General features: G+C 38.1%; 1 protein-coding gene across 1 annotated transcript in view; it reads right to left on the bottom strand.

The window, feature by feature from the left end:
* Positions 1-26,268, bottom strand: part of DOCK4 (dedicator of cytokinesis 4) — a gene marked incomplete at its 5' end in the record, with an annotated part of 331,569 nt that overhangs the window by 201,611 nt on the left and 103,690 nt on the right. The window contains 4 exons of the mRNA XM_082661517.1: positions 12,678-12,766; positions 16,575-16,707; positions 20,676-20,736; positions 21,282-21,363. Of these exons, the coding sequence (XP_082517643.1) occupies positions 12,678-12,766; positions 16,575-16,707; positions 20,676-20,736; positions 21,282-21,363 (365 nt within the window). The remainder of the gene's footprint in view (positions 1-12,677; positions 12,767-16,574; positions 16,708-20,675; positions 20,737-21,281; positions 21,364-26,268) is intronic.

The raw sequence follows: 26,268 nt of genomic DNA, 5'->3' as shown, positions 1-26,268 counted from the left end.
TTGTTGTGTTAGTTGCGGCTGTATAATAAAGTGAATCAGCTATACACATACATATCCCCTCCCTCTTGCGTCTCCCTCCCACCCTCTAGGTGGCCACAAAGCACCGAGCTGAACTCCCTGTGCTATGTGGCTACTTCCCATTAGCTATCTGTTTTACATTTGGTAATGTATATATGTCAATGCCACTCTCTGACTTCGTCCCAGCTTACCCTTCCCCCTCCATTCTCTACGTCCATTCTCTACGTCTGTGTCTTTATTCCTGTCCTGCCCCTATGTTCTTCAGAAACACTTTCTTTTTTTTTGATTCTATATATATACATGTTAGCATACAGTATTTTTCTCTTTCTGACTTACTTCACTCTGTATGATAGACTCTAGGTCCATCCACCTCACTACAAATAATTCAATTTCGTTTCATTTTATGGCTGAGTAATATTCCATTGTATATATGTGCCACATCTGCTTTATTCATTCATCGGTAGATGGACATTTAAGTGCTGCAGTGAACATTGTGGTGCATGATTCTTTTTGAATTATGGTTTTCTCAGGGTATATGCCCAGTAGTGGGATTGCTGGATCATATGGTAGTTCTATTTTTAGTTTTTTAAGGAACCTCCATACTGTTCTCCATAGTGGCTGTATCAATTTACATTCCCACCAACAGTGCAAGAGGGTTCCCTTTTCTCCACATCCTCTCCAGAATTTATTGTTTGTAGATTTTTTGATGATGGCCATTCTGACTGGTGTGAGGTGATTCCTCATTGTAGTTTCCATTTGCATTTCTCTAATGATTAGTGATATTGAGCATCCTTTCTCATGTGTTTGTTGGCAATCTGTATATCTTCTTTGGAGAAATGTCTATTTAGGTCTTCTACCCATTTTTGGATTGGGTTGTTTGTTTTCTTCGATATTGAGCTTCATGAGCTGCTGGTATATTTTGGAGATTAATTCTTTGTCAGTTGCTTCATTTGAAAATATTTCCTCCCATTCTGAGGGCTGTCTTTTCATCTTGTTTATGGTTTCCTTCACTGTGCAAAAGCTTTTAAGTTTCATTAGGTCCCATTTGTTTATTTTTGTTTTTATTTCCATTACTCTAGGAGGTGGGTCAAAAAGGATCCTGCTGTGATTTATGTCAAACAGTGTTCTGCCTATGTTTTCCTCTAAGATTTTTATAGAGACTGGCCTTACATTTAAGTCCTTAATCTTATTTTTGTGTATGGTGTTAGGCAGTGTTCTAATTGCATTCTTTTACATGTAGCTGTCCAGTTTGCCCAGCACCACTTATTGAAGAGGCTGTATTTTCTCCATTGTATATCCTTGTCTCCTTTGTCATAGATTAGTTGACCACAGATGCGTGGGTTTATCTCTGGGCTTTCTATCCTGTTCCATTGATTGATATTTCTGTTTTCTGGCAGTACCATATTGTCTTGATTACTGTAACTTTGTAGTATAGTCTGAGGTCAGGGAGCTTGATTCTTCCAGCTCCGTTTTTCTTTCTCAAGATTGCTTTGGCTATTTGGGGTCTTTTGTTTCCACACAAATTGTGAAATTTTTTGCTCTAGTTCTGTGAAAAATGCCAGTGGTAGTTTGATAGGGATTGCATTGAACCTGTAGATTGCTTTGGGTAGTAGAGTCATTTTCACAGTGCTGATTCTTCCAATCCAAGAATATGGTATATCTCTCCATCTGTTTGTATCATCTTTAATTTCTTTCATCAGTGTCTTATAGTTTTCTGCGTAGACGTCTTTTGTCTCCTTAGGTAGGTTTATTCCTAGGTATTTTATTCTTTTTGTTGCAATGGTAAATGGGAGTATTTCCTTAATTTCTCTTTCAGATTTTTCATCATTAGTGTATAGGAATGCAAGATATTTCTGTGCATTAATTTTGTGTCCTGCTACTTTACCAAATTCACTGATTAGCTCTAGTAGTTTTCTGGTAGCATCATTAGGATTCTCTATGTACAGTATCATGTCATCTGCAAACAGTAACAGTTTTACTTCTTCTTTCTGATTTGGATTTCTTTTATTTCTTGTTCTTCTCTGATTGCTGTGGTTAAAACTTCCAAAACTATATTGAATAATAGTGGTAAGAGTGGGCAACCTTGTCCTGTTCCTGATGTTAGTGGAAATGGTTTCAGTTTTTCACCATTGAGGACGATGTTGGCTGTGGGTTTGTCATATATGGCCTTTATTATGTTGAGGAAAGTTCCCTCTATGCCTACTTTCTGGAGGGTTTTTATTATAAATAAGTGTTGTATTTTGTCAAAAGCTTTTTCTGCATGTAATGAGATGATCATATGGTTTTTCTCCTTCAATTTGTTAATATGGTGTATCACATTGATTGATTTGCATATGTTGAAGAATCCTTGTATTCCTGGGATAAACCCCACTTGATCATGGTGTATGATCCTTTTAATGTGCTGTTGGATTCTGTTTGCTAATATTTTGTTGAGGATTTTTGAATTTATGTTCAACAGTGATATTGGTCTGTAGTATTCTTTTTGTGGCATCTTTGTCTGGTTTTGGTATCAGGGTGATGGTGGCCTCAGAGAATGAGTTTGGGAGTGTTCCTCCCTCTGCTGTATTTTGGAAGAGTTTGAGAAGGATAGGTGTTAGCTCTTCTCTAAATGTTTGATAGAATTCGCCTGTGAAGCCATGTGGTCCTGGGCTTTTGTTTGTTGGAAGATTTTTAATCACAGTTTCAATTTCAGTGCTTCTGATTGATCTGTTTATATTTTCTGTTTCTTCCTGGTTCAGCCTCGGAATGCTGTGCTTTTTTAAGAATTTGTCCATTTCTTCGAGGTTGTCCATTTTCTTGGCATAGAGTTGCTTGTAGTAATCTCTCATGATCCTTTGTATTTCTGCAGTTTCGTTACTTCTCCCTTTTCCTTTCTAATTCTATTGATTTGAGTCTTCTCCCTTTTTTTCTTGATGAGTCTGGCTAATGGTTTATCAATTTTGTTTATCTTCTCAAAGAATTAGCTTTTAGTTTCATTGATCTTGCCTGTCATTTCCTTCATTTTCGGTTTCATTTATTTCTGACCTGATCCTTATGATTTCTTTCCTTCTGCTAACATTGGGTTTTTTTGTTGTTGTTCTTCTTCTTTCTCTAATTGCTTTAGGTGTAAGTTTAGGTTTTTTTTTTTTTTGAGATGTTTCTCGTTTCTTGAGGCAGGACTGTATTGCTATAAACTTCTCTCTTTGAACTGCTTTTGTTGCATGCCATAGGTTTTGGGCCATCGTGTTTTCATTGTCCATTGTTTCTAGGTATTTTTTAATTTCCTCTTTGATTTTTTCAGTGACCTCTTGGTTATGTAGGAGCGTATTGTTTAGCGTCCATGTGTTTCTATTTTTTACAGCTCTTTTCCCGTAATTTATATCTAGTTTCATAGCGTTGTGGTTGGAAAAGATACTTGATACAATTTCAATTTTCTTGAATTTACCATGGCTTGATTTGTGGCCATTACCAAGGCTTGATTTTTGGCCCAATATATGATCTATCCTGGAGAATGTTCCATGAGCACGTGAGAATAAACTGTATTCTGTGGTTTTTGGATGGAATGTCCTATAAATATCAATTAAGTCCATCTTGTTTAATGTATCATTTAAAGCTTGTGTCTCCTTATTTTTCATCTTTGTTAATCTGTCCATTGGTTAAAGTGGGGGCTTAAAGTCCCCTACTATGATTGTGTTACTGTCGATTCCCCTTTTATGGCTGTTAGTATTTGCATGTACTGAGGTGCATGTATGTTGGGTGCACAAATATTTACAATTGTTATATCTTCTTGGATTGATCTCTTGATCATTATGTAGTGTCCTTCTTTGTCTCTTGTAATAGTCTTTTAAAGTCTATATTGTCTAATATGAGAATTGCTACTGTAGCTTTCTTTTGGTTTCCATTTGCATGGAATATCTTCTTCCATCCCCTCACTTTCAGTCTGTACATGTCCCTAGGTCTGAAGTGGGTCTCTTGTAGACAGCATATGTGTGGTCTTGTTTTTGTATCCATTCAGCAAGTCTGTGTCTTTTGGTTGGAGCATTTAATCAATTTACATTTAAGGTAATTATCGATATGTATGTTCCTATTACCATTTTCTTAATTGTTTTGGGTTTGTTATTGTAGGTCTTTTCCTCTTCTTGTGTTTCCTGCATAGAGAAGTTCCTTTAGCATTTGTTGTAAAGCTGGTTTCGTGGTGCTGAATTCTCTTAGCTTTTGCCTGTCTGTAAAGGTTCTAATTTCTCCATCGAATCTGAATGAGATCTTTGTTGGGTAGAGTAATCTTGGATGTAGGTTTTTACCTTTCATCACTTTAAATATGTCCTGCCACTCCCTTCTGGCTTGCAGAGTTTCTGCTGAAAGATCAGCTGTTAACCTTATGGGGAATCCCTTGTATGTTATTTGTTGCTTTTTCCTCGCTGCTTTTAGTATTTTTTCTTTGTATTTAATTTTTGATAGTTTGATTAATATGTGTCTTGGAGTGTTTCTCCTTGGATTTATCCTGTATGGGACTCTCTGCACTTCCTGGACTTGATTGACTATTTCCTTTCCCCTATTAGAGGAGTTTTCAACTATAATCTCTTCAAATATTTTCTCAGTCCCTTCCTTTTTCTCTTCTTCTTCTGGGACCCCTATAACTTGAATATTGGTGCGTTTAATGTTGTCCCAGAGTTCTCTGAGACTGTCCTCAATTCTTTTTTCTGTATTCTGCTCTGTGGTAATTATTTCCACTATTTTATCTTCTAGGTCACTTATCTGTTCTTCTGCCTCAGTTATTCTGCTATTGATTCCTTCTACAGAATTTTTAATTTCATTTATTGTGTTGTTCATCATTGTCTGCTTGCTCTTCAGTTCTTCTAGGTCCTTGTTAAACGTTTCTTGTATTGTCTCCATTCTATTTCTGAGATTCTGGATCATCTTTATTATCATTACTCTGAATTCTTTTTCAGGTAGACTGCCTATTTCCTCTTCATTTGTTTGGTCTGGTGGGTTTTTACCTTGCTCCTTCATCTGCTGTGTGTTTTTCTGTCTTCTCATTTTGCTTAACTTACTGTGTTTGGGGTCTCCTTTTCGCAGGCTGCAGGTTCGTAGTTCCTGTTGTTTTTGGTGTCTGCCCTCAGTGGGTAAGGTTGGTTCAGTGGGTTGTGTAGGCTTCCTGGTGGAGGGGACTGGTGACTGTGTTCTGGTGGATGAGGCTGGATCTTGTCTTTCTGGTGGGCAGGACCACGTCTAGTGGTGTGTTTTGGGGTGTCTATGAACTTAGTATGATTTTAGGCAGCCTTTCTGCTAATGGGTGGGGTTGTGTTCCTGTCTTGCTAGTTGTTCAGCCTGGGGTGTCCAGCACTGGAGCTTGCTGATTGTTGAGTGGAGCTGGGTCTTTGCGTTGAGACTGAGATTTCTGGGAGAGCTCTCACCGACTGATATTACGTGGGGCCGGGAGGTCTCTGGTGTCCTATGTCCTGAACTCGGCTCTCCCACCTCAGAGGCCCAATCCTGACACTCAGCTGGAGCGCCAAGACCATGTCAGCCACACAGCCACGTTTGTGGGGAGTTTCTTGTCTTTTGGGAAGTCTGAGGTCTTCTGCCAGCATTCAGTAGGTGTTCTGTAGGAGCTGTTCCACATGTAGATGTATTTTTGATGTATTTGTGCGGAGGAAGGTGATCTCCATGTCTTACTCCTCTGCCATCTTGAAGGTCCTCTCCATTCCCTTTTTAGATTGACAATTTTTTCGTTGACATACTTAACTCTTAAAGGATGCAATTTTGACAACATGGAGGATTAATCAAAGGGTATAACTACAGGCTTAACCTTCTGAAGATCATGTCCTCGAGATCTTTGAACAGGTAACCCTATCTACTGGGATGCCTACTTTCCAACATGTAAAAGGTATGATAAGTATGAGCAAATAATCTTGTGATTTTAACTGCTGGTCCACAATCTGCTATTTCAAAGTTTTGGGAAGGCTTTTATGTTTTCTTTAAAGAAGTAGTTAGCCTATGGCTAACAGTTATTGAGAAAATATGACTGAAGTAATACATAGTAAGTCATGGAATGTCAAACTAAGGAACATAAGTGACATCTGAAGTTGTTTACTTTCATCAAGTCTCAACCAGAAAAGAAATTTATTGACCAGAAATGAGAGATGAAGAGGGACCGTTGGCACATAGTGAAAGCTGGATGAGACCACGCAGAGAGAATTACCATTTCTTTTTTAACAAAGGAGAATGTTCACCTTAAAGTTTCCATCTTTATTTCGGATTTGGGATATCAACGTTTCAGTGGCATACACTGAGGATTATGTCAAGGTTAAAAAGGTTGTTTGTTTGTTTGCTTTCTACTGTAGCTATTATTACTTACTTGCAATTTTTTCAAGACATGAAGCATATAGTAAACCACTGCCTAAAAATAACTTTTAAAAATATATAGAGAGCACAGCATATTTGAATGTAATGTAATATCTGATTCTTTTAATTTACTGAAATACTTGTTATAAACTGCAAATTTTTTCTATGCAGCAAATCTTCCAAACAGTATTGCTAGTGATTATATCTAAATTAGCAAAATATAAGTAATTTAGAGAATAAAATTAGGCTCTAATCAATACTTCCATTAGCTTATAATTTGGATTTGAATTTGCGTGGTTTTTTTTAAAGTACTGCATGCAGCTTTGCAAATATCTTAAAGCATATTTTAATATCATATTCTCAACTATATCTTTTTTGTTCACTGTCATTAAAAGAGAATGGTTTAAAGGAAACTAAAAAGGTGTGACAACTGCATGCAACACAGCTTGAGTTTGTTTTGTTATAAAGGACATTGAGAAAATTGCCAAAACCTGAATGAGATCTACAGATTAGATAAGAGTATTATATCACTGTTACCTTCCTGATTTTGATCACTGTACTGTGGTTATATTGCCGTGCCACGGAGTAAGCAGGGGTAGGAGGAATAATTCCTGCAATTTGTTCTCAAATAGTTCAGGTGGGGAAAAAATGTATATAAGTGTGATATATATGTATGTACAAGTATATATATGTATATGTGTCTGTATGTGTATGTATATACATATATATATAAACATCAGGGGCATTAATGCATCCCTTAAGAATTATACCAATTAAGTAATATTAAATTACTATATAAAGAGTCTATATAATATACACAGATATATAATTATACACACATATATACATATATATATAAAGCATGTGTGTGTGTGTGTGTGTGTGTGTGTGTGCGCGCGCACACAGAAAGAGAGAGAGAAGGATAAGCAACTACAGTAAAATGTTAACCTTTGAGAAATTAGGAATTCTTTGTACTATTCTTGCAACTTCTCTGAAAGTAAAATTAATTGAAAATTAAAAACTCTAAAAGAATAAAAAAGAGAGCATGGTTTAATAATTACAAAATTCCAAAAGTGAGCAAAAAGACCACACACTATATGTCTAGCCAATAGGTGGTGCCAATAAGTACCAGTTTTCTTTAAACAATATTAGAAAGCAAAGTTTCTAAAGGTGGTGTTCAAAAATCAGGAGTATTGGGCTTCCCTGGTCGCGCAGTGGTTAAGAATCCACCTGCCAGTGCAGGGGACACGGGTTCGAGCCCTGGTCTGGGAAGATCCCACATGCCACAGAGCAACTAAGCCCGTGTGCAACTACTGAGCCAGTGCTCTAGAGCCCGCCTGCCACAACTACTGAGCCCATACGCCACAACTACTGAAGGCCGTGAGCCTAGAGCCTGCACTCCACAACAAGAGAAGCCACCACAATGAGAAGCCTGCGCACCGCAACCAAGAGTAGCCCGCACTCACCACAACTAGAGAAAGTCTGTGCTCAGCAACAAAGACCCAGCACAGCCAAAAATAAATAAATGAATAAATAAATTTATTAAAAAAAAATCAGGAGCATTGACACAATCTTTAAGAATTACACCAGTTCAATACTATTGAATTAAACGACCACCTGACTATGTGATGCTCAATTCCCCAAATGCAGTCTAACTCTCTCAAAAGCCTCCTTTCACCTCAGCTAAATAAAGAACACTGTTCGCTTCCTCCACAGAGTCAAACTGCCCTCCTTCTATGTGTGGGCTCCTTATCCAGGTAACTCCTTTTAACCTTCCATGGGGGTTAAAATGTACAGTCTCGGCAGGAATGAAACCACAACACTCATGTTGCTAAGGCGAAAAGCAGATTGTAGAAACTGACCTGATTAGCAAATATGATTTCTGCTAGTTGTAAGTTACATGTGCAAACTACAGGAAATAGGATTTCATAAACACACAGATAACATGAAAAGATTCTGAATTTTCTCTTAGTACATACTGAACAGGAGCCAAGGATTTTTACACAATTTATTTCAAGTCGCAGAACTGAATGTGTCTCAGTAAATCACACCGGCTCAGTCTTATTTCACATTCCTAGAATTCGATTGCTAATGTCTATCAGAGGTGATGTTTACAATAACAAGTTGCTGGACAAACCTAAACCAGGCTCATTTTAATGACTATTTTTAGAATTTCAAACTCTCACAATATGATTTTTGGATTTTAAAATTCCCACAGAGTACAACTTTGGAAATTTCGAATTACTGAACGTAACTAAATCTAACCATACAGATTTGTTAATTCAATTATATTTTTATATTTAAAAATTAAACGAATCACTTGAAATTTTCTCCCAGTTTCTAATCTCAATAAAGATAGTGGTTAATGTACCTTCGCTATGTAAGTCTTAGGTTAGAGGGAAAAAACCCAGTTATCTAGACAAATCCTTTTATCTATTAAAATGACAAGATTACAACTCCAAGAGATAGGAGGACATCAATGAAGCATAAAAGGCCTGGAAAGTAGGTGGTAGAATTTGATTCTAAAACTGATTTCAAAGTTGTTATTTTTTTCTTTTTTTAGTACACTGACCAAATAACAGCAGGAGGAAAGCAGGGGAAAAACAATAGTTTGTTGAGTGAACTCAATTCTCTTGAAAATTCTCTTTGACTGCACTGTTTCCATTTAATCGACTACTCCATGGTCCAAGGAGAAAATGTCAACGTATCTCACCACTGTGATAGTTTAAACATCAGGCACCCCAATTTCCAACTTTAATTTTGTATATCCTTGCCTCCCCCTTAAGTAAGCTATCAGATGCCTCCCTTTCAATAGTAAAGCCGAGCAGCTCCTAAAACCCTATCTGCTGTTTTTATAACTGCCTTCCCTCAAGACAGGTGACAACAGAACAATGACCCACCAAGACTGAAGAGTGGAAACTTAAATGGAAAGAGTAAAGGGCTAATTTATTAATTTTTAAAAGTTTCTTTCTGAGCTTTCTCTCTCTGGAGCAGTATTCTGGAGTGATGAAGCTTAGGGCTGGGTTTGCCTTGCCTTGAGAGAGCTAGAAGAGACCAGGAGGAGACCAAAGGAATACAATGCAGGTAGATGCTGGCTGCATGCCGCTGGCTGGAACTCAGGCTTGAAAGGAGGAGGATGGAGACGGGTGGGTCTTAAGGACAGGAGAGCAGACGGGGCTTTGCAGTAAAAGCCAAGGATAAAGAGTATACATTCGGCTGCCGAGAAATCTAAGCATCAAACAGTAGGCAGCAAAATGGAGGACTGATTCTGCCAAAAGGAGAGGAAACCTGGTAGACAGGGCTCTACAGTCTAACGGTTTCTTTTACACTTTCCAAAGATGCACAAGTAGTTTTTCATTTCAGCACAATGGCTGCAAACACAACAGGTAACACCCAGGGAATAACATGGCTTGGATCTCACTTTATGGTAGCCTCACACAGGATTCCAGGAAGAATAAGTGGTCAGGTAGTTGGTCAATAAAAGTGACAAAGCACATGGAACACGTGGAGCATGTCTAAGCACTCGGAGGACTTCCCAAGGAAATAGAATGTGCTGCCCTTCCTTCCTGGAGTTAATCTATGTAATCAGAAGGAAGACCTGGAAAGAGATGTTAGCAGTCAACTGGGCACCGATGAGATGTTAGAAACACAGAGTAGAAAGGGTCAGTTCAATGATTCAACCTGTCAATAATCCAGCTGCATTATTCTCAAAGTCTCCATTTAGAAGATCAAATCAGGATCCAATCTGAGAAAATGAAACAAGGAGACTTGACTAAAGAGGAAGGGGTAGAATATTCTAGATGATTACTCCAAAGTAAGTAAAAAATAATAATAGTTAACATTGAATAGACACTTATTATGTATCAAGTGCTGTGCTACATGCTTTGCATATGTTTTCTCTTTTAATCCTTCCAATAACCCTTAGAGGAAGACACTACTATTATCCCAGTAAAACTTGATTCAAACTTAGGATATCCCACTTCCAGAGGCAAAGCTCTTGGGGCTATACTCTCTGAGATGACTCCCATATGTAAGTAGAGAGAAATTTATGCTTTGGCTTGACTGGTATCCTGATCTCATGGGATACAGGGTCAGTTATGTTAAGGGAATCTATATGGACGTATAAGTCAAAGCCCGTCATTGAGTAATTCACCATGATTCAAGAGGCAACTGGGTATCACCTCGGTCTGGACAATGATATATTCAAATGACCCAATAACAGAAGGATTTTAAGGCATATTGGAAAGAGGAAAGGCTTGGGAGTTGACAAGGAGTTTGGAAAGAAGTATATTGGAGGAGGCCAACACACCCTGCTTAGTCAAGACTGAATCAATGATGGTAAGGAGGGAAGGGAATATATGGGAAAAGTCAGAAGGTCAGGGTTAGTTTTATATTTATTTATTCACATAGGAGGCAAATGCAAGCAAATTAAGAGTAATGGGACTCATGGGGAGAAAGAAAAAGATATACAATGGTTATAGACTTCTCCACCCAAAGTTAGTGGGCAGAAGGAAAGGAGCAAGGCATAATGAATGTTTGTGAGGCATCAAAAGAACTCAAAAAGAAAACTCTTTAAATCAAGTCTAGAGCAGCACTGCATAATTGAACTATGATATGAGAGCAGCACTGCATAACTGAACTATGAGATGAGCCACCTATGAAATTAAACATTTTCTAGTAGCCATATTAAAAAGTAGAAAGAAACAAAATTAACTTCAGTAATATATTTTATTCAAACCAATATATCCACAATGTTATCTCTGAACATATAACGAACATAAAAATTATTAAAGGGATGTTTATGTTCATTTTATATGTATCAAGTCTTCAAAATCGAGTATGTAATTTACAATTACTGCACGCCTCAGTCCCAGTGCTGTAGTAGCCTGTCTCATGCTCAATGGCCACAGGTGGCTGGTGCCTATCAAAGTGGACAGCACAGGTACAGAATACAGTTCATGATATAGTTCACGGTATCAAGAAACACCAAAAGGTCTGAACAAAACTAATGGATTTGGCTAGAAGTTTGCCAATGAATTTGGCAAGGTAAGTTTTTAAAAAGCAGCAGCCCTACCATCTTATTGAAGGCACATTTAAGATAAATCATTTGGTCCCTACACAATAAGCACTATTTTAATTCTTTCACAGAAAAAGTGAAGACAAGTGTACATAGCAGTTTCTGAAGTATTCGTATTATTTCATGTTATAGTCACTACTAAAATCTCCTGGTCCTTCAGAGACTCCTCTGCCTTCAACAGTAAGTGCAAGTCTTCTGTTTATTTAGTGGTAGATGTAGGACTTCGTGTGAATCAAAGAAAAGCCAAGTTACCTCCCCAGCTCTTGGGAGAGGGAAGAAAAAACTGACCTCACCATTCACTGCGGCCTGAAGCGCTGCCACGTGTGAGCTGTGGATACTTATGGCTCTCATGGGACCGAACCACAAAGTTTCTGTCTGCAGTTACTTTTTCTTTGTGGGTTGTTTTGGCCTGGCAAGATGTGCACAGGTCTGAAAAAAAGGTGGTCTAAATTTAAACTCAGGTTCTTCTAATTGCCAGGCAAGTGGGACTATCACACAAATATCTGTATTCAGGGGACTTTAAAAATCAGCCACAAAAAGCAATGCATTCAGTTCAAATACCAGCTAATTTGATTTGAGGTTTCTTTATGTAATTAAAGCACACAACTGCATAGTTTATTTTGCTTCAACATGGGTTTGAAGGTGGGATAGGGAGCAAAAGATATTCACCGAGTTTTTGTCTACTGATCAAACTTTAAGACATCACTCTATATACTATATAATCTAGATATGCTATATAATATAATACAATCTATAGTATATTACTAGTGTAAGACTATGTGACACATAATGTATTATATATAACTTATAATGCTATAGCACATTTCAGTTCCTGCTGGACAGGCATGCACACATTTTTCTATACATAAAACTGCAGCTATAGGCAGTGAAGCATGTTTGCCCTGGACCTTACTGACAAAAATTCCTATTTATCAAACCCATTCCACACAGCAGTCATGAAATCAGGCATATTTGTCCTTTGGGTTTTAGCAATCAGTAACAACTTGGAGGTCCCAAGACATGGTACTATAGAGCAAATGCAGATACTCTACCTTGATTCAAACCACAACAGAATATATTTTTTAGAGTTACAGCTACAAGTCTATCGTAGAAAAAGGAGACATACCAGAATGCTGACTGAGCATTTTTAGGGAGTAGAGAAAAAAACAAAGCGCTGATCGTTTTCTTCTTCACAGACAAATAAAAGAAAGCACCTGAAATGAAAAGTGTAGGGACTCAGCCAGATCTATTTACTCACCTGCGTTGGAGCCAGTCAAATTATAACGCGCATTCAACTTCTTGATGATGTTCTCGTGGATTTGGTACCACTCACTCTCTGTATTACACCTATGAAAACATGACCACTCTGTTAAGTTTTGATGATGCATGAGATGACCTTACTAGCACACCTGCCCTTTTTGTTATAACCACTATAATGTACTTCCTGAAACCTCCTTGTAGACCTCAACAACCCACTGCAAGTGACTGTCAGTTTTGGCATAGTTGCCTCAAGATGAGCAGGAATGACCATTTCCAGTAATGCATGACCAACTACTTCATGCCAGAAGTGGCTGGGATGAACAATTCAGATTATGAGAGCTCCCCATTCCCCCAGTCTCAGAGAACAATGCATACACTGGAAGGAAGTACTGACTAAGAGTCTGACTCCCTGGATTCGAATCCTCACTATTAACTGAGTTATGTTCTTTGGGGAGTTATTTACTCTCTCTGTGCCTTGATTTGTTCATCTGTGAAATGGGGGTAAAATACTAGAACACTAAACAAGCTTGGGCTTAGGATAATGCCTGGCATATAGTAAATGCTCAAAAAATGTTAATTCTCATTAGCGAGTCTCCACCTATTATATCATGACCAAGTTGGCTAGCATCAAAATGCAACTAATCAAGCAAAATGCAATTGAGGTTAACACAACTGGCACTGGCAAAAGGCTGGCAGGATTTACCGAAGGGTAATTAAGGTAACCCTTCCAGATTTTCCACTTGTAGGCCAAAAGGCATCTCTCCATCTTCTCACTCTGACAACCATCTGTACCTTGGTCTTTCAGCTCTTGTCAGTCACTGACTCATGCTATCTTTGTATCCATGGTACATTCACCTAGGAGACACTGAAGGTTCTTGAGGATTGAATCTAGGACTGGTAGATATCTGTGTTCCCTTGAGTACTTTGAACATTGTGGGTGCTTAAAAAATACCAGCTGCATGAATGACTGGATGGATCTCCCTCTGACTGGTAACTCCTGATGGTTCGTAAATATCTGGGTCTGCTATCTCCTTACTGCTGGGCCTCCCCCAATTAGGCTAGGGAAAGCCTCTCTTATCTGGATGTGTTTGTGAATTCACTACTATCTTTCATTAGCCACAAAGGCTCCCTCCCAAGAGTCCTGAATACCAAAGGTTCTATACACTATCAATCAAAATGTTCCAGAGTATAGAGTCCTTTTCCTCACAACCTTGTCTATAGCCAATAATTCACAATTTGTTTACATATTTATTTATTTCATCACTATCAGCTTTTCCAGGATGAACAGGATGGAGGCTGTTTTTGAACCAGTTAACAGTAGGATACCAAACAGACCACTGACTCTTAGAAGGCTGGAAAATTAAGATGAAATGAAACCATTCCACCTGCCCAGTTGTAAGATACAAAATTGCCATGTACTACATTCTGTCCCCAGTTTTCTTAGTTCAACTCAGTTGGGAAGGGAGAAAGATGGTTTGCTTCTTATTAGATAGATAAGTCATAACTTCAGAAGTCATGCTTTTAACCTACAAAACTCCTAATAAAATAAAAGCTCCTAAAGTATGTGACTGAAATATCTTCCGGGCTCCAATGAGGTATTTGTTATTGTTCTCTGTTTTGAGTCCTAGATGGGCTAGGGATTCGGTCACCTTAACAAATAGAAATTTCTTCCAATTTGTTTCTAACAGGCACTTCCCTAAAATGTTTCACTATATTCGTAGTTTCTTCTTAATCTACAATGACTGTTTTGACTGCCTAGCATCCTTCCTGGAACAGATTTGTAATTTGCTGAACTGGAATTTTTAAGGGATCTCTCTTGCAGCAAGAACAACCCCAAACCTTATTTGATATTTATGAAAAAACAGACAATAACAACCACAAAGAGCAGTACAATTTATTTTTATGGGCGTGAGTGTCTATCACAGAACTGGAATTTATGTGTCTTCCTTTGCTGGCTGCATAATCAAAGGGGATGCATGGAACTTCAGGTCCCTCAGTTTTCCCAGTAGCGAGATAAATCCAACACTTGCTACCCACACCTGGAAAGATCACTCTAAGAAACACTGAGACTGTGCTTGTAAGGAATTTTAGTTTTCTTGAAAAGCAATGCCAGCTAACAGCATCACTGTCACATCACTAGACAGTGGTGTGAAATAACACCAGGAAACATACAACCTTGTAACATGAGAGCTCAGGTTCTGAGTCAGACAGTCCTGACTTCACATCTGGTTCCTGTTCTGATTAGCCAGGTGACTTTGGGTGTTATTTAGCCTCTCTCTTCCCTTATGTGGAAACGGAGCCAACAGCAAATGCTTCATGGGTTTGTCATGAGGATAAAGTGACATGACACATGCAAAGTGCTTAACACGGTTCCTTGCATGTAGTTAGCACAAAGTAAATGGTGGCTATTATCATTAGTATTATTGCAATTAAATTATGTTTTATGAACATCCGTAGAGTTTAGAAAGGGGATTATCATGGATTTAAGCCCGACCATATGATAAAAAGAATAGCGTGCTTTACTACCCACTAGTTTCACTAGAAGTTTCCAAGTTTAAAATCAAGGTCACAGATTTTATTGCTCTTAAAAGAGATAAAGAGAGTTTCCAGTCCTAAACCACAGGCTGTAAGCAAATCTTTGTCAACTAATTAGCAAATGTGTGGCACGGGTCCCAGGGGCACTGGGTAGAGGATGGATAAATCCATGAAACCCTGCAGCTGTGGTCAAAAAGCAATTTGAAGTATATGTCCCACAGGCAGTGTGCCACGTGCGTTCCCTCCACATATGGAAAAACTATTGGCACACATTGGATACATCGACTCAACAGCCAGAACAGAAAGCTAAAGCAAGCTCGCTCAGAGGAGGTCAGCCGTGTGGTCCTCAAATCGGGAATGTGGAGAGCAGATCCCCCATCCTTCAGCCCCCCATGGGTCTGCTCTGAGGATGTCACTGTGTGTCAACTCTCAATTTTCAGTCCTATGGGGAGGTGCTCAGGGTGGGGTGATCCAAAACCATGTGCATTTTTAAAAACTTAGGATTTGGAATACATTAAGTGAGTGTTTGAGCTGAACTGTGTCTGTTCCCACTGACCCTCAAAAGATGATGTAAGTCCTAACCCACATTCTGAGGACCTTATTTGGAAATAGGGTCTTCACACAGTTAATAAAGTTAAAATTAGGTCATTAGGGTGGGCCCTAACCCCATATAACTGTGTCCTTATAAAAAGGGGAAATTTGGACACCGAAACAGACGCACAAGCAGGGAGAGAGCCATATGATGATGAAGCCAGAGATCAGGTGACGCATCTACAAGTCACCGGAAACTAGGAGAGAGAGGCAGGGGACAGATTCTCCCCTCACAGCCCTCAGAAGGAATCAATGTAGTCAACACCTTGATCCAGGATCTGTGGCCTCCATCACTGTGAGACAATGAATTCCTGTGGTTTAAGCCTCACTGTTTACGCTGCTTTGTTAGGGCAGTCCTAGCAAACTAATAATACACGAAGTAAGAGGGAAATCACCTGACCTGAACTTCCTTTTCCTAATTCTAATTAATTTATATTAAAAACGATTTCCATTTTCCAAGGACAAATGAACTCTCTGAGGGTAAAGACATGTTAGGCTTTAAATTCACGGGAAGTACTCTATGCAGTAGATGGTCCACCCAACTGATAAACTGTCTGTATTTTCTGGTTCTTGATTTCATAATTCCTCTGACAGGCAAACGTTGATTTGTGGGCTCACTTGTAGTGAACCTACAGATTATTGAGTTTTTGAGGAATGAACGCAACCCATCCCTGGCTCTTCCATTACCCACGAAAAGCAGGATTCGCCACGTAGGGTCCCCATGTACCTCTGCGCCCACCCCAGCCCCCAGCCCGTGCAAGCTTCTTACATGTACACTTTCAGGATGAGGTCATCTTTTGTCTCTCCTGTCAGCAGGTCAGCAATGCTAAGAACCGCACAGCCAAAGGGTCGCCGGTACTGAACACTACAGGCATTCTTTTTTTCTCCTGCCCCCATCCGACCTGTTCAATTAAAAAGCACATATGGCCCAAGGAGCCATTTGATTAATCCACCTTAAATAGAGATACATATAGATATAAAGTAGGCCATATAAAATGTAACTGGGTGATGGAAAAGACACAGCTTTGGGGCAACTGAAGATGTTGCTTCAGCTCTGGACTCTCCCCTCCAACCACCTAGCATGCCCAAGGTCACGCAGCGTAAACTCTGGCCATCACCTGTTATCTATAAAACATGAAGATGGGAGCTGAGCCTATGTCTGGGTACCTTCCCCCAAGCATTCATGAAGGCATCCCAGGAGGCTCACATCAAAAAAGGCAGTAGTGGTGCCTATCTCATTTTCTACTTTTTAAAATTGCCATATTTAAAAACCTTTTCAAATATTTCACCTTTGAAAGGAAGCAGTTTGAGATTCCCTGAAGGTATAGCAAGTAAGCACAGGTGATCAAATGAGCACGCTCTTTCCTGACTCCGTACCCAGGCTGAAATCTCCAGGGATGTTTTTTACTCTGACACAGTTTCAACTTGTTTAACTTGTTAGACATTTTTAAATGTGTGGTTGAGATACTGTTTTAATTTATCATTGCATTTAATTACCAGTGGGTTATTTTGAAGACTGAAAGCAAAAAACACACTGGAGCTGTAATATAGCAAGTTAATGTGAGGAAAAATAATGAAAAAAGTCTGTAAGTCTGTTTCCAGATGCTTGGTAACGGATCCGTAAGTTGTTTCCATCTGAGTGAAATTCTCCAAGAGCACATCTGCATGACTCTAGCACTCCCCAAATCCAATGTTAAATAGAAAAAAAAAAAAAAAAAAAGGAATGGCAACATCCAATTTAGCTTTCATTCTTCAGTGATAAAGGAGAATTGCCTCTGCAATATATCATCTTTAGAGAAATGCTTATAAATAAAAGCTGGAATACCACTTAAGGTGATAAAAAGCACAGAAGATACCAGTAAAAAGAGGACCTCTGAAATAATGGATTTTTCCCTATCGAAGTCCCTTTTGGATGATTGATGTGTGATAGCCTTGAAACATATTTTCTTGGATGATGTCTTGTCATCATTGATATATTATTAATATATTGGTTAACAGGCCTAAGGATAATACGAATGTTGAGCTAAAATGGATTCATATGCTAGATCGGATACTATAAGAGCCGAGAGGGCTCTTCTGGGGTCAGGAGCTGGCGTTTACTACGTGACATGCATGGTTTTGGTGGGTCATTAGGTATTACCATGTAGGTAAAGGCTTACTAATAGGGTTAATACGTAAACTTGACTACTGTGAATTCAAGAATAGTAAGCAAAATAAGAATAATAAATGTAATGAAGATTGTAGTAGAACTAACGATTATTAGGGCTAGCGTTGCTCCTCCGATTAAATGAGTTAGTAGGTGCCTGGCCGTAATATTAGCTGTTAGTCATACAGCTAGGGCTACTGGTTGGATGAATATGCTGACAGCTCCAATAATTACTAATATACTGATGAAGAGGGATGGGTGTTCCTGGTGGTAGAAAATAGGTTAGAGATGCTTTTTTTTTTTTTTTAATCGCAGTATGCGGGCCTCTCACTGTTGTGGCTCGTCCCGTTGTGGAGCACAGGCTTCGACGCACAGGCTCAGCGGCCATGGCTCACGGGCTCAGCCGCTCCGTGGCATGTGGGATCTTCCTGGACCGGGGCACGAACCCGTGTCCCCTGCATCGGCAGGCGGACTCTCAACCACTGCGCCAGCAGGGAAGCCCCGAGATGCTTTTGTTTTACGGTGAAAGCCAGGAATGACTATTCGTGTTCAGACAGGGATAGCCATTCCTAAATTTATTGAAAGGCGTGGTGGGTACAAATGAATGGTGGTGAAAGACCTCCTACGTTTGTTGAGCCGATAAGTAAATGATGTAAATATTAATGTTCAAGTCTGTCCTTCAGAGTTATGAATGGCCATTGGTTTGATGTAAGTTGAACTAATCACTGCTGAATAGAAATCATACAGTTATTCACGAATCTGGCGTGGGGAAACTATTTATTTCTCTTTGTTTCCTCCCCTTCTTTCCAATCAAAGATCAGGGCTTAAATTCTGAGGCAGGTGCTATTACTTCCTGCTCTCTGCAGCCAGTGAGGGTCAGCATGCCCTTTTCCCATTAAACAGTACGAGGAATACTCTAGAAAAATTAAGAGGTATCTGTCCCTGATGGACAAGAATCTTCCACTCCTTAATTTCACTGCAGCAGACTAAGTCTTAGTCTTTCTTAGAGTTTCTTACCTTCAGTCTTATGGAGTAATCATCAGACAAGTCTTTGTAGTAATGTCAATAAAGAATTAATTTGACCAAAGCTCAGGGAAGGAGGGTAGATAATTTCTAATTCAACATTCATTCTGATGACTTAATGATCATAAAAATCTTAGTAAAAAATACAAAATCAAATGCCAGGTATTTGAAAGGCAGCCCTGTGATGGGTAATACTGTGAAGTGGTTTCCTCAGCTCTATCCTGGGAGTGAAGGACAGAGTTGCCCAGGCCATGGGCAAGCAGGGCATGTGGTCACTCTACCGTGTGTGTTTCTACCACCGAAAACCTATAGATACCTTTTTAAAAGTTCTGAAAGCTAAAGTGGTTTACTTTTTTTCTCAATGCTGTAGAAGATTATATTCAAATTTTAGCAATGTTTACATGAAGATATCCAGAACCACATTTTACATTAACAATTGCTATTATAAATTTGAATAAATTTTTAAAAAACACGAAGAATTACATAAACTGCACCCCTGCCATCCTGGGAACAGAGGCTTTATCTCATAAATACACAGCAACACGCATTACAACTTTTCCAACGTTTTGAAAGATTCTTTCCAATTTCCACCCCACCCCATAGTCATCTATAAAAAGGAAATTAAAACAAAACCAAAAACCATTTACTTTTTTATTTATTTCTATTGTCCCTCAAATATAAAAACAGGATAAAATGAAATGGGTTTTCAGAACAGATTTTTATGAGAAAAAATACTTAGAAAATCTATGTTGAAATGACATGTTTTATAGTCTCTCTCAATGCACAATGTGGTTATCATGTGCATAAAATAAAAAACTATAAAAATAAAGATCACTGTGCAGGACCGCATGGTGAGACATCACGATCCTGCAGAAGTATCCCCAGCAAGTCATGTAGCACAGTTAATGAGGAAGCGGGAACCAATTTCCAGTATCGGCTGGTTAGCTGTAATGGAAAAATGATGTAGGCTACACCATATAGTTCCTCTGCCATAAAATGCTTGCTTTTAGATGCCTTATATGTGTAAAAACTAGTGACCACATTTTGGCTCTGATGTGCAAGTTCACTGTAGAACACTCAAAGTGTGTTCTGCAAGATGTTAATAAATGTTACATCATATAAATGTTTCCACAGTCAAATCAAATTTGGAGAAAGCTAGGGTCAACAAAATTAGAGAAGCATTCTTATATTTCCCTGTAGGACTTCTCAGACCCTTTAATAAGCTGATGAAATTATACAAGTGAAAAATATATGCAAAGTTTTCAGTATTTCATAACTCTTTTCTTATAGCACTTTCTGTAATAATGCTCTGCAGCCTTCTGTACTTTGGAAAATGCCAATTGGTTTCATAAACCTGTAGGAAATCCAGCTCCTAGAAGTTTAATTTATGCTGTTAACAGAAATTAGAATTAAAAAAAAACAAATACCAAGTGCTTGAATCAAATATGTTTAGAGAGTCCAATAAAACAAAATGAAACACAACAAACTAACTAATGACTTATACGGAGAGAGAACAAAATCTATTTATGGTGATATGAAAGTCTGGGGAGACCAGGGAACAATTCCCAAATTCTGTAATTACTCGATTCAAATGTGGCCTTGACTTCTTTCTGACCTAGACATCACATAAATCACAACTACATAGAGACCTCTCAGCAATTCTCCCTGTCGTGCTCCTGTCACACCAAGTATCATACCTACCAATTCGGATGATGTGCACGGTGATGTAGATGTCCCTTCTTAGCTCACTGCTACCCAAATCCTACCAAAAAACAAAGTCTGGTCATTTTAGAACTCATAATTTATGCAGAGGCATTTAAAAGGCATACGTAGCACATAATCTTCACAAATAACAGAAGAAAGACAAAGATAAACATAGACATTCTTAATGGAATTTCTGTAGCAGAAGCATAAAGTTCAAATCCTGTTCTAAAATATCACTACAATCAACTTTACTGTAAGTCTATGATGTCAAATAAGACTTAAAAGGAAAGCCCATTCTTATTTCAGTCTCTCACTTACTCATTCTTTAAACACTTATTAAGTACATACTAAATACCACCTGCCATACTGAGCCCTATCACCACTGGGATTTGGCCATAGTGTGACAGGCTCTAATACACACTAAGGGACAAAGGTGTGACTGTGAATGCTGGTATTCAGATTTTGGGGCACTACTGTAATTTATGTGTTATTTACAAAGTTTAAGCAAATCTACTATGTTCTCTCACAGTAACTTATTTCTCTTAAATAAGATAAAGTACTTAAGAAAGAATCTGCCTCCTGGATAAAACAAGATCCACTTACCACAAAGAGAGAGCACTGTCGTTCTGGTTTATCTGGGGCTTTGGGAAGTCCATTTCTATTCAGCCTCAAGAAAAATCTCTCACTACAAGAGAAAAGAAGTTTAATATTTTGAAAATTATTTAATATGTAAGGACTCATTACCTTTCTAGCTGCTCTTCATCCTAAGAGTTAAACTCAAAACTTATTAGGTCTTTCATTTGACATCAGAACTGCAGATATAATTTAGGAGAGAACCCAAGACAATAAACATTTGCTTCACTTCGGACAAAACTGGCAAAGAGGCAAGTGCAAAAGCAGAAAACATAAATATATATGCAAGCAAAAAATTAACTTTGAAAAGAATAAGCTTCTATATCAGTGATATCATTATTTTAAAAAGTAGAAAAAAGTACACTAAAAGAAAACATGTGACAATGTGTTTTGTGTATTTGTACCTAAGATTTTTTTTTCATGTTTTGTGTCATAGTATTTAATAAACATTATACAAGGGCACCATTCTGAGTGGTAACCATTCATTAGAAGGCTTAATATTTTATGCTCTTATAAACCTATAATCCAAGACACAAAAGGAGAGACCAAGAAATGAAACTTGAATTTTCTTTGGTCCACAAAGGAACAGAAGACCTCGCACTGTCTATAGAACTTGCATTGAAAATACAGTGACACCTAGGTTTAATGCAAACACAAATAATGCTGTTGATCAGCCACTAATTCAAGTCAATAAATACTTGTGGACACCATTTATACCCAAGATAATGTGTTACACTATTTATGTTCAAAAAACTAAAATGAATATCACCCTTGCTCCCAAATTAATCTACCAGCTACCACAAGCTTCTGAATTTTAATACCCTGGTGCCCACAATAGAATCAAATGGCTGGCTGCCTCAGGAAGAGAACACACAGCCAACATCCCCAAAATGTGAAATTAGCACAGGGTACAGACTTGGTCAGTGTAGCTTCAGCCTAGGCATCAAGCAGGGAAAGGGAAGGTAGGGCATTAGTAAGGTTCAGACCCTTCCAAGTCTCCAAGCTTATCCACTTGGTCCTTGCCGTAAATAATGGCTCTGTCATCCAAAATCAGCCTTCTCCCCTACAGGGGGAGAAATGAGGACCATAATCAGATTTCTAAGGAAGCATATGGATTTGAATTTATGGTTGTTTTGGAACATTTTTATTCTCTTTTGCCATCTAAATCTAGATAGATATATTTAACAGATTCAACTACCTGGCTCACCCTGTCCTTTTCTTATATTATGCCTATCCCTGATCTCTCACATGAGAAAGGGCAACCAATACACATTTCTACGGGGTCATTTCCACACTTATTACCTATGTCTTGTTCCACAGAGCAGTGGCTGATGAGATGTGAATGAAGAGAATATAAATTGCTGCAAGGATTCTCAAATGAAGACTATAAAGTTCAAATAGGAAATAATTCTGAAGTGGAGGCTGGAAACGACAGATCCAACCTCGGATGCAGAGTTAAATCAATCTTATCCAATTGTCATTTACTATAATTCATGGCAAAGCACTGCAAACTCTATTCAGAATGGAAGAATATTTACTATTATTTCAAATTTAATATGTACTAAAAGGAAATGTGCAAAAATTCACCTTGGGATAAATGAATTACACTTTAAAATAGTCATTATTAGGTAATACTATTTTTTTGAGAAAACAGTATTTTTTTGAGAATGGGCACTCTGCTGAGGACTTTACATGGATTAATTCCTTTTATCCTCACTATGCCTTTAGGAAGTCAGTACTATTATTATGCCATTTTATAGTTGGGAAAACTGAGAAATAGTAAATAGTTTTGCCCAAGATTACAGAGCTGTTGGAGAAAAGGCAGTCTCTTCAATAAGTGGTGTTGGGAAAACTGGACAGCTACATGTAAAAGAATGAAATTAGAACACTCCCTAACACCATATACAAAAATAAACTCAAAATGGATTAGAGACCTAAATGTAAGACCGGACACTATAAAACTCTTAGAGGAAAACATTAGGAAGAACACTCTTTGACATAAATCACAGCAAGATCTTTTTTTGATCCACCTCCTAGAGTTCTGGAAATAAAAACAAAAATAAACAAATGGGACCTAATGAAACTTCAAAGCTTTTGCACAGCAAAGGAAACCATACAGACGAAAAGACAACCCTCAGAATGGGAGAAAATATTTGCAAATGAAGCAACTGACAAAGGATTAATGTCCAAAATATATAAACAGCTCATGAAGCTCAATATTAAAAAAACAAACAACCCAATCCAAAAATGGGCAGAAGACCTAAATAGACATTTCTCAACATCACTAATTATTAAGAAATGCAAATCAAAACTACAATGGGGTATCACCTCACACCAGTCAGAATGGCCATCATCAGAAAATCTACAAACAACAAATGCTGGAGAGGGTGTGGAGAAAAGGGAACCCTCTTGCACTGTTGGTGGGAATGTAAATTGATACAGCCACTATGGAGAACAGTATGGAGGTTCCTTAAAAAACTAAAAATTGAATTACCATATGATCCAGCAATCCCACTACTGGGCATATACCCAGAGAAAACCATAATTCAAGAAGACACATGCACCCCAATGTTCACTGCAGCACTATTTACAACAGCCAGGTCATGGAAGCAACCTAAATGCCCATCGACAGACGAATGGATAAAGAAGATGTGGTACATGTATACAATGGAATATTACTCAGCCATAAAAAGGAATGAAATTGGGTCATTTGTTGAGACGTGGATGGATCTAGAGACTGTCATACAGAGTGAAGTAAGTCAGAAAGAGAAAAACAAATATTGTATATTAACGCACATATGTGGAACCTAGAAAAATGGTACAGATGAACCGGTTTGCAGGGCAGAAATTGAGACACAGATGTAGAGAACAAACATATGGACACCAAGGGGGAGAAGTGGCGGGGTGTGTGTGTGTGTGGTGTGCTGAACTGAGTGATTGGGATTGACATGTATACACTGATATGTATGAAACTTATGACTAATAAGAACCTGCTGTATAAAAAAAATAAAAAATAATAATAAAAAAAGATTGCAGAGCTGGTGTGTGGCTGAGTAGGAATTCTATGCCACATACAATTCAAAACGCTCGTCCTTCATTTGAATGCTATAGAATAAATTCTTTCTCTGCTTCATAGAATAATTGAGCAAATATTTACAGAATACTGAGATAAGGGAGAAGTCATTCATCCTCCGCGACTCCACTGACTCAGTCAAACTTGGTCCCAAGAGGGACCCCACGTCCTTCCTGGGGTAAGAGGAAAGGAAGAAGTAGAAACCCTGATTTAGCAGGTTTTCAAAGCCATCCCTGGTTTGAAATTGTTCCTTGGTAGTTTTTTCAATGAAACATACTTAGAAAAATGACTTGAGAAATAAATTATTTTACTAAACAAATGCAAACCTCCAGAAAGATTTAAGTATTTGGCTTTAGTTGGTCAAAACTCCGGAGGTTTAAGACCAGTGTTTGGTTTTCCTTCTTAGTCATCAGTCACCTACTAACATATAATGTTTATTGATTGTATTTTAGCCCCAAACGCAAGCAGTGTGACTATTTTCCCCCTCCTGATGATGGACCGTGTGCTCTTTTTTATATGTTTGAGGCTTTTCTTTATCCCTACTGAAACATTTAAAACAAATGTCACTTTACCTTCTGACAGGTCAGTCAAAAATGATAAATAACAATAATATTAATATATAAAAGTCAACATGGCATTCTACATATGGAGACCTTAACTTTAATACTGATATAAAATACCATTCCATATTCACAAATTTCATCAATCTTCTGGTAAAATAATGTTTCCTAAAGCATTCTATTTCAGACACTCCTTTTGCTCTGTCACTATTTTAATTTCACTAGTCTAGACAGAATCCTGATTATGCAAGAATTATTATCATATCCTATTACAGAAAGAATACCAATATGTACTAAGCCATATCCCTTAGCTTAAGCATGCCTTAAAGGGTAGATAAAAATAGACTGAATATGTACTATGGAGAAATAAGTCATGTGCAATTTTTTAAAAACCAGACTTCTTTTAAAAGGAAAAAAAAAAACCTTTTATGGCCAATCACATAAAACCTTTTTTATTCATTTGGTGAAAGTTGTTGGTATACAAACTCAATCAATTTCCCTTCAGCTTTGGTGATACAGCAACCACTAAATCAGCAAATGGTTTCAGAGAAAAAAAAAAGAACTACAGCAACACATTTCAGAATCTTCAGATTACAATAAATACCACCCACACGCTCACACACGTCTGGAAAATGCCAAACTGTTGCCTTCGAGGCGGGGGGACTAAACGAGTGTATGACATTTCACTCCGGCACATCTTCCAAAATTCTCTCACAGACTTTTGTGGCCACACACAAAGGTATTTTCAACTCTCTACTGTAAGTCAAAGAGTGGGACCTCATCAGAAAACAGAACTAGCTTTTGTGAATTTAAGAAGTGTCCTATTATAAGATGTGCATACCTACATTACATCATTTACACTTTTTTCCCCCTAATCATAAGAGGTATGTGTTTCTTTCCATTACACTGTGACTAACTAGAATACAGGCCCATGACAATTAACCTTTACATTCCCAGCTGCTAGCCAACGATTTGGTACCTCCTTAGTGTTTAAAGACTGAACAAATACAATCTTTTAGGAAAAAATACAGCAAAATATAAATTATTGGGAAGCAACTTTTGCTCTCTTCCCTATAATATCTTTTACTTCACAGTAGTGAAATGTATGAAATTCTCCAGAGACATTTCAATCAATGGCACCTTACCACCAGATGTGAGAGTCACAAAATTAACTTCACAGCCCCTCCAGATTCTAGATCATGCCATTTAACTCTGCCACGCATATCCTATGTCTTTATTACAGTAAACATATAGTAATGGAAATATCTATGGTGACATAATATGTTTTCAAATGAAAATACTGCCTTCTTCATCAGCAAAGAGT

The sequence above is a fragment of the Grampus griseus genome, assembly GCF_964374135.1.
Source record: "Grampus griseus genome assembly, chromosome: 9".
NCBI lineage: Eukaryota > Metazoa > Chordata > Mammalia > Artiodactyla > Delphinidae > Grampus > Grampus griseus.
This window is presented reverse-complemented; position numbering and strand designations above follow the sequence as displayed.